Genomic DNA, 9,494 nt, shown 5'->3' on the forward strand with positions numbered 1-9,494 from the left:
GTATGACTCATGAGTTTTATACCACGATAGTTTGAGCAATCTTGTATATCACCCTTATTCTTATATAGAGGCACCAAAGTACTCTTCTTCCACTCATTAGGCATCTTATTTGTCCGCCAAATCTTGTTAAAAAGATTTGTCAACCATTTTAAACCTTTTTCTCCCAAGCATTTCCAAGCCTCGATAGGTATACCATCTGGGCCAACTGTCCTTGATTTCATTTTCTTCAAAGCCTCTGCAATTTCTTTCTTTTGAATCTTGCGCATAAAGTCACGATTCATCTCATGAAAAGGAATAGAGAAGTCTCCAAGATCCTGAGCATGACTTTCATTAAATAGCTTATCAAAATAATCTTTCCATATCTCCTCATCTTTGACTAAAACCCTTTGCGTTTCATCTTTGATACATCTAACCATACCCAAATCCCTCGATTTCCTATCTCTCATCTTTGCAAGCCTATAAATATCCTTCTCTCCCTTTTTGGTATCCAACTTGTCATAAACCTCCTTATAATTCAGTTTGATTAGTAATCTAATGACACAAGTGTCCTTGTTCTTGCTAAATGATCGTAATCGACATTCTGAAGTTTCATAACTTTAAGATGTAGAAGTTCAAAAGAAATACAACAACAACAACAACAACTACGCCTTCATCCCAAAACAATTGGGGTCAGCGATATGAACCAAAAAAGAAATTCATTTTGGGTCTTCTACATGAATCCTTTTCCTCCAATCATTTCTATCCAACGCCATGTCCTCGGTGAGGTTCAAAGCATTCATATCCTTTCCTATCATCTCCATCCAAGTCTTCCTAGGCCTACCCCGACCTCTTTTAACTAATATATTTTCCCATTTCTCCATCCTTCTAACTGGAGCATCATTAGGCCTTCGCCGAATATGTCCAAACCACCGTAAACGATTCTCTCGCATCTTATTTTCAATGGGTGCAACACCTACCTTCTTACGTATCTCTTCGTTCCGAATCTTATCTTTTATTGTATTTCCACACATCCATCTAAGCATCCGCATCTCAGCTACACTCATTTTTTGAATATGATGTCTCTTGGCAGCCCAACATTCCGTACCATAAAGTAAAGCGGGTCTAATAGTCGTCCTATAAAACTTTCCCTTCAACCGCAATGGCATTCTACGATCGCACAGCACTCCAGTAGCACTTTTCCATTTCATCCACCCAACCTTTATCCTATGATTTACATCTCCATCAATTTCTCCATACTTTTGAATGATGGATCCCAAATATTTGAAATAATCATTCACCGGTATATCTTGCTCACCAAGCTTCACTACACTCCCATCACTACTTCGTTGCTTACTAAACCGACATTCCATATATTCAGTCTTACTCTTACTCAACTTAAAACCTCTAGCTTCCAATGTCTGTCTCCATAATTCTAACTTAGCATTAACCCCAGCTCTAGACTCATCAATCAAAACAATATCATCAGCAAACAACATACACCACGGTACATTTTCTTGAATTGATCTCGTAAGCTCATCCATCACTATCGCAAATAGGAAAGGGCTTAAAGCAGATCCTTGATGTAACCCAACCGTTATCGGAAAATTGGTTGTCACCCCTCCTTCCAAGCCTCGATAGGTATACCATCTGGGCCAACTGCCCTTCTTGATTTCATTTTCTTCAAAGCCTCTGCAATTTCTTTCTTTTGAATCTTGCGCATGAAGTCATGATTTATCTCATGAAAAGGAATGGAGAAGTCTCCAAGATCTTGAGCATGACTATCATTAAATAGCTTATCAAAATAATCTTTCCATCTCTCCTTAATCTCCTCATCTTTGACTAAAACCCTTTGCGTTTCATCTTTGATACATCTAACCATACCCAAATCCTTCGATTTCCTATCTCTCATCTTTGCAAGCCTATAAATATCCTTCTCGCCTTCTTTGGTATCCAACTTGTCATAAACCTCCTTATATACCTTAGCCCTCGCGTTTCGAACAACTTTTTTAGCTTCCTTCTTTGCTATCATATACTTCTCCAAATTCTCATTATCACGACTCTTACTTAGATTTCTATAACACTCTCTTTTAACCTTAATAGCTAATTTGACATCCTCGTTCCACCATGATGTATCCTTACCTAGTGGTGCACCGCCTTTAGACTCACCCAATACCTCCTTAGCTACTTTTCTCATACCACCCGCTATCTTATTCCACATTGATTCTGAATCCTCCTCGAGACACCAATCAACTTCCTTAACTACCTGCTCTACAAACATTCCTTGTTTAGCTCCTTTCAGTGCCCACCACTTAATTCTAGGATCTATCCTATGTTTATCCCTTTTGCGGCATTGTCTAATTCTAAGATCTAAAATTAAGACTCTATGTTGTGTAGCTACACTTTCTCCTGGTATAACCTTACAATCGATGCAACAACCCCTATCTCTCTTTCTAAGTAGGAAAAAATCTATCTGACTCGTATTAACCCCACTTTTAAATGTTACTAGGTGAGACTCCCTCTTCCTAAACCAAGTGTTTGCTAAGATCATATCATAGGACAAACAAAAATCTAAAATCCTTTCTCCACTTTCATTTCTTTCTCCTATACCATAGCCTCCATGGATATTCTCAAATCCATCCCTACTAATGCCTACATGTCCATTAAGGTCACCGCCGATGAAAAGCTTTTCTCCATAAGATGTCTCTTGTACTACTCCATCTAAATCTTCCCAAAATTGATGCTTAATGGAATCATCTAAACCTACTTGAGGTGCATAAACACTAATAATATTAATAATATCCGTACCTAATACTAATTTAATAAGTAAAATTCTATCACCCTTCCTACGGACCTCAACTACATTATCTATAAACTGACGACTCATAACAATCCCTACTCCATTCCTATTCCTATTTATTCCTGTATACCAAATCTTATATCCCCAAGGTTCTATCACTTTAGCTTTCTCACCTACCCATTTGGTCTCTTGAAGACATAAAATATCAATCTTTCTCCTACACATAACATCTACTAACTCTACCAACTTACCAGTTAAAGACCCTATGTTCCAAGTGGCTAACCTAATTTTATGGTCTTTGACTAACTTCTTTACCCCCACCCGTCCAACAAAGCGAGGGAACCCTTGCCTATTTGACACCACACCCGGGCGCCGGTGTGACGCGTCGCTTCTGGGCGACGACCTAGCAACCCTTGCACATTTATCACTGCCTCCGGGCCTAGAGAGTACAGCGCGTCGCTCAGTAGGGAACGCCCCAACGAAATTCTCATATTGGTTCATTTTCATAGGATATGACAGTTTTTATGCTGGCTGTCACAGGCCTACCGCAACCCTCCTCCTTTATCCGGGCTTGGGACCGGCAGTGTATAACTACACAGGCGAAGTTTCATAACTTTAAGATGTAGAAGTTCAAAAGAAATCATAACTTTTTTTGTTAGAGCAGTTCTTTCTTCTACTTATGGTATGCTTTTCTTTTGATTTTCAGGTCGGGAAGTTTATACAGCTTATCTCCACATTCTTTGGTGGCTTCGTGATCGCATTTATCAAGGGATGGCTTCTTACTCTTGTAATGCTGTCATCAATTCCTCTATTAGCCATTGCTGGTGGAGCCATGTCCATGTTTATATCTAAACTTTCTTCCCGTGGACAATCAGCTTATGTTGATGCTGGCATTGTAGTTGAACAAACAGTTGGATCAATTAGAATGGTAGGCAGTTTGCACTTTATCTACAGAAATTATGAAGTTGGGTATCTCATTTCATTTCTCTACATTGTAATGCAAATTTTGCAACACATCTTTGACATATTGAAACATGTCCTCAATTTATCCATGAATCAGAAATTATAGTTCTCGTTGCTTATATGTTCAAGATATCCTTGATATGGTTTAAAAATATAATTTCAATTAAATATATTCGGAAGTTTACTTTTGCTTTCTGTTTAGATTTTTTTTTCTAAAAACATTTTGGTGACCATTTGGTAGCTAATTTGGTTCTACCATGTCAACAGGTTGCATCATTTACAGGAGAAAAGGAAGCTATATCAAAATATAACAAGTCGCTAAGAACTGCATATCTGGCCACCATTAAACAAGGGTCAGCTACAGGTTTAGGGATGGGAGCTGTCATGCTAATCTTTTTTGGCACTTTTGCACTGTCTCTGTGGTATGGTTCAAAGCTGATTGTAGACAAAGGATACACAGGTGGACAGGTCATCAATACGATGTTAGCCGTTTTGACAGGAGGAATGTAAGTTATCGCTGCATAGCACATTGATGCTGAAAAGTATCACAGACTTCTCTTTCTTTATTAACAATATGTACGTGGCATGTTGAAACAGGTCCCTTGGCCAGGCTTCTCCCTCTGTAACTGCATTTGCAGCTGGGAGAGCAGCAGCTTACAAGATGTTTGAGACAATTGAAAGGAAGCCTGAGATAGATGCATATGATAAGAGTGGAATTGTACTAGAAGATATAAATGGAGATATTGAACTGAAAGACATCCATTTCAGTTACCCAGCAAGGCCTGATGTGGTAATATTTTCTGGTTTTTCATTACATGTGCCAAGTGGCACAACTGCAGCTCTAGTTGGAGAGAGTGGTAGTGGGAAGTCAACAGTGGTCAGTCTGGTGGAAAGGTTCTATGATCCTCAAGCTGGTGAGGTGCTAATAGATGGACTTAATTTGAAGAAACTTCATCTTGGGTGGATCAGAGAAAAAATTGGGCTTGTAAGTCAAGAGCCTGTTCTATTTACAACAACTATAAAAGAAAATATTTCATATGGAAAAGCTGGCACAACACTAGAAGAAATCAAGATAGCTTCTGAGCTTGCAAATGCTTCAAAGTTCATAGATAAGTTGCCTCAGGTAATCAATTTTATCATTCAGGTTCCCTTTTCCTTTTACATGAAAGGCTATCGCATACATTCTTGACCTTGAATACTGACTTATCCATGTCACAGGGTCTTGACACAATGGTTGGTGAACATGGAACACGACTATCTGGTGGACAAAAACAGAGGATAGCTATTGCAAGAGCAATCTTAAAGAACCCGCAGATTCTTTTACTTGATGAAGCAACAAGTGCATTGGATGCAGAATCTGAACGTATAGTACAAGATGCTTTGTCAAAGATCATGGTTGGCAGGACCACAATTGTTGTAGCACATCGCTTAAGCACAATAAGAAATGCTGATCTCATAGCTGTAGTGCACCGTGGCCAAATTGTTGAGCAAGGCATGCCTGAAGTTTTTATAAATTTAATAGTTCAATTTGAAAAAGAAGGGGCATATTTAAGATTTCTAACTTTCAGTGAAACTTTGGTTTATCTAAACAGGTTCTCATTTGGATTTAACAAAAAATCCAGAAGGGCCATATTCTCAACTCATTCGTCTGCAAGAAATAAATCAAGTGGAACAAGTGACAACTGCAGATGTTGATGAAGTTGAAGTGAATTCAGAATCTAATAAGGTCTCAAGTAGATCTGGAAGCAGACAGCATTCTTTTAAACAATCCATAAGCAGAGGATCTTCATTTGGTCGAGGTAGTAGGCAATCTTCCTCAAAATCATTAGGCTTGCCTGACACTGTTGATGGTCGTGACAGTGGCCTCATTCTAGATGATGTTGAAGGTGGTGATACCTCTAGAAAGGCCGAGAAGAAAGCTTCAGTACGCCGTCTTGCATACTTAAACAAGCCAGAGCTTCCTATTTTGTTGCTAGGTTGCATGGCTGCAGCAATACATGGTGTCATATTGCCAGTGTTTGGGGTCTTGATCGCAAGCATCATAAAAACATTCTTTGAACCACCACACAAGCTCCGGAAGGATGCTAATTTCTGGTCCCTAATGTTTTTGGTGCTGGGAGCCATTGCTTTGTTTGTTGCACCTATACAGACATATCTTTTTGGAGTCGCTGGTGGTAGACTTGTCAAACGAATTCGAGCTATGTCATTTGAGAGGGTAATTTACCAAGAAATCAGTTGGTTTGATGATGCTGCAAATTCAAGGTATGTGGACTACCAAACATCATCCTTTGTGATATTCTGAAAATCATGTTTTACCGTAATAGTAATTCTTCTCACCCTCTTCTTTGTTTCGTTAGTGGGGCCATTGGTGCAAGATTATCAGCAGATGCCGCAACAGTGAGAAGCCTTGTTGGTGATGCATTATCTTTGGTAGTACAAAATATTGCAACTCTTGTTGCAGCACTTGTGGTTTCATTTGTGGCGAACTGGCAATTATCACTTATAGTATTGGCATTGGTTCCCTTGATTGGCATACAAGCTTTTGTTCAGATAAAGTTTTTGGAAGGGTTTAGTGCAGATGCTAAGGTTGGTGATTCTCTAGTGACGTAAAATTTGGTGTTGTTTCTTCATTTGCAGCAATATTTTTGTCGTAGAGGATAGCATTGATAGTTAGAATTTGCTGCTAATCCTAATTATGGCTATGTTTGTTGATAATATGCAATATATTGACTATTATAGGTGATGTATGAGGAGGCAAGTCAAGTAGCAAATGATGCTGTCAGTAGCATCCGCACAGTTGCTTCTTTCTGTGCTGAAAAGCGGGTGATGGATCTTTACAAAGATAAATGTGAGGCACCTAGGAAACATGGAATTCGACAAGGACTCATTAGTGGTGTTGGATTTGGTTTCTCTTTCTTTGTTCTTTTTTGTGCTTATGCAGTAAGCTTCTACGCTGGTGCTCGTCTCGTAGAGGACGGAAAGACAACATTTGGTAAAGTTTTCAGGGTATGTGATATGTGCAAGAGAATCTCATCTTTGCATTAATTTCCGTTCTCTCCAGCATGACCGTGTTTTCTTCTTCCTTCTAGAGAAAGTGACATTGTGAATCCTTTTTCCCAGGTTTTCTTTGCTCTGACAATGGCTGCAACTGGCGTTTCACAAACAAGTGCTTTGGCACCAGACACAGGAAAAGCAAAGAATTCTGCAGCCTCGATATTTGGAATTGTTGATCGAAAATCAAAAATTGATGCAAGCAATGAGGCAGGTGTCACACTTCCTATCATAAAGGGAGATATTGAGTTCCAACATGTTACTTTTAGATATCCAACTAGGCCAGCTGTGGAGATATTCAGAGACCTATGTCTTAGTGCATCTTCTGGAAAGGTACAAATCAGTCATTTAGCCATGTCATTAGAAGTATATTCATCAGAACATGAACCTTGAATTTTTATTTTGTTGTGTGCTTGCATTCTCAGTCTCTACAAACGCATTATACATACATATGTAATTTCTTCTGATAAAATACAGCTGGGCCCTTCGTTTCTAGTGGATTTTTAATAGCTGGTGCTTCTGTATTTGATTCACGAAATGTTACAGCTTTAGACCTACAGACATATTTTAACTTGAAATTGTCATTTTGACAGACTGTTGCTCTGGTTGGAGAGAGTGGTAGTGGGAAATCAACTGTCATTTCTCTACTGGAGAGGTTCTACAATCCAGATTCGGGGCACATATTGCTCGATGGTGTGGAAATTCAAAAGTTTCAGTTGAAATGGTTGAGGCAACAAATGGGGCTGGTTAGTCAGGAACCAGTTTTATTCAACGACACAATCCATGCTAACATAGCATACGGGAAGCAAGGGGCTGTCACCGAAGAGGAGATCATTGCAGCTGCACAAGCAGCAAATGCACATCAGTTCATCTCTGGGCTGCCACAGGGATATGATACAAGTGTCGGAGAGCGCGGTGTTCAATTATCAGGAGGACAGAAGCAACGAATAGCCATCGCAAGGGCAATTATCAAGGACCCCAAAATCCTTCTGCTTGATGAGGCTACTTCTGCTCTAGATGCGGAATCAGAACGTGTTGTTCAGGAAGCATTGGACAGAGTAATGGTGAACAGATCGACCGTTGTTGTTGCTCATCGTCTCTCAACAATTCAAGGTGCAGATTTGATTGCTGTGGTCAAGGATGGTGTGATTGCAGAGAAGGGCAGGCATGAGACACTCACCGGCATGAAAAATGGGATCTACGCATCATTAGTGGCACTCCATATGAGTGCTAGTTGAAATATAGCTATTTGACTCTGTATTGTAATTCTTTCATCTGGTTAGAAAGAGTTGTGTCTGCAATCTACTGTTGAGCTCAATGATTACTCATCCATCGTTTTCTTTTTTCAATTAAGGTTTTGTTTTGTTTGTTGATATGTAATTAATAACTAGTATGCAGTATTTTTGTGTCAAAGAATAGGTTTAGAAGTGAGTTTAGTGTATTTCTTTGAGAACTGCAACTTTAAGCATTTTAAATAATGTTCTACACGGGTCGGGGTGTTGTGCCCATAGATGGCTCTAATAATATGATCTGATCATCACATAAACATATTAATATTAATATATGTATATTATTTATATTTTGATAAAATAATCAAAATATTCCTTTTGAGGTGAAGTGTTAGACCTCGATTTTTGTGTTCCCTGTTTGGTCAGAACCACAAGACATGAAGATTTCTCTCTGCAATATGAATCCAACGAATCAACCTTCACTCAATTTTGAGATTGGGGTGTGAACGTACGATCATTTTACTTAATTGAATATTGGTTACACACGAGTAATTTGGTTATTTCAACTTTATAATTTGACCTAACTCATCCTAGGTTAAAACAAGTTTAATCTGAGTTTAAAATACTAAGTTTACTAAACCTAATTCATACCCAATTGAGTTTGGGTTCAAACTCAATTGAATTCTCAAAAATTTATAATGGTTCTGCTTACTGACAAGTGTGGATCCATACCAAACTAGTTCAATAATAAATTATAAATTGGGTTCAGATCCAATTCTGATCTGAATCTAGCATTGGTAAACTGAATTCAGACCCAATTTTGATCTGAATCTAAAACTGACTCATTCAGCTATGGATTTGCTTCAGATTCAGTTATATATTGGATCTAAAATTGATCCAAATAGTCTCAAATTAAATTTTGATTCAATTCTGATATGGATCCAGGATTAATTCATCCAGCTCCATACTAGATCCAGACTCAGTTATGTTTGGATGTGGTTCAAATTGGATTGATCCAGGTCAACTAGATCAAACTGGATTCAGACCCGGTCTGGTCCAGTTTAATCAAGACCTAAAAAAAGAACCGAAACTCTGTCAGACCTGACTCGGTCTGATTCGGTTGACCAATTGGGTTTGGGACTCGTTGACCAGACTCAGTTTGGACTGACCCAAACCGAGTCGGTCTTAGTCAGACCCAACCCGGTCTAGGTTCACACCCAGATCGATTTGGTCAAACCGAGTTGCTGCGGTTCAGTCCGGACCAATTCGATCGACCAAGAAACTCCTCTTCCCTTTTCTTTTTTTGAGGCCGATATGGGTCTCACCTAGACCGACTCCTTTGAGTCCTAATAGACCTGACTCAATCTAGTTCACCCCCAAACCGAGTTGGCTCTGTCAATTCTACTTGTCGATGGTCGAGGTTGCTAACAATCTTTGTTGCTGGTTTCCTCCCCTTTTCTCTCTCTCTCTCCCTC

General features: G+C 39.1%; 1 protein-coding gene across 1 annotated transcript in view; it reads left to right on the plus strand.

Annotated features, from left to right (window-relative positions):
- Positions 1–8,122, plus strand: part of LOC149827355 (ABC transporter B family member 11-like) — a 96,577-nt gene extending 88,455 nt beyond the window's left edge. The window contains exons 5-13 of the mRNA XM_090019308.1: positions 3,483–3,704; positions 4,007–4,245; positions 4,337–4,862; positions 4,958–5,231; positions 5,332–6,001; positions 6,097–6,325; positions 6,479–6,745; positions 6,860–7,123; positions 7,384–8,122. Of these exons, the coding sequence (XP_089875434.1) occupies positions 3,483–3,704; positions 4,007–4,245; positions 4,337–4,862; positions 4,958–5,231; positions 5,332–6,001; positions 6,097–6,325; positions 6,479–6,745; positions 6,860–7,123; positions 7,384–8,028 (3,336 nt within the window). The 3' untranslated portion in view covers positions 8,029–8,122. The remainder of the gene's footprint in view (positions 1–3,482; positions 3,705–4,006; positions 4,246–4,336; positions 4,863–4,957; positions 5,232–5,331; positions 6,002–6,096; positions 6,326–6,478; positions 6,746–6,859; positions 7,124–7,383) is intronic.
- The last annotated feature ends 1,372 nt before the right edge of the window (positions 8,123–9,494 follow it).

Source organism: Nuphar pumila, chromosome 10 (genome assembly GCF_984573655.1).
Source record: "Nuphar pumila chromosome 10, dmNupPumi1.hap1.1, whole genome shotgun sequence".
Taxonomy (NCBI): Eukaryota; Viridiplantae; Streptophyta; class Magnoliopsida; order Nymphaeales; family Nymphaeaceae; genus Nuphar; species Nuphar pumila.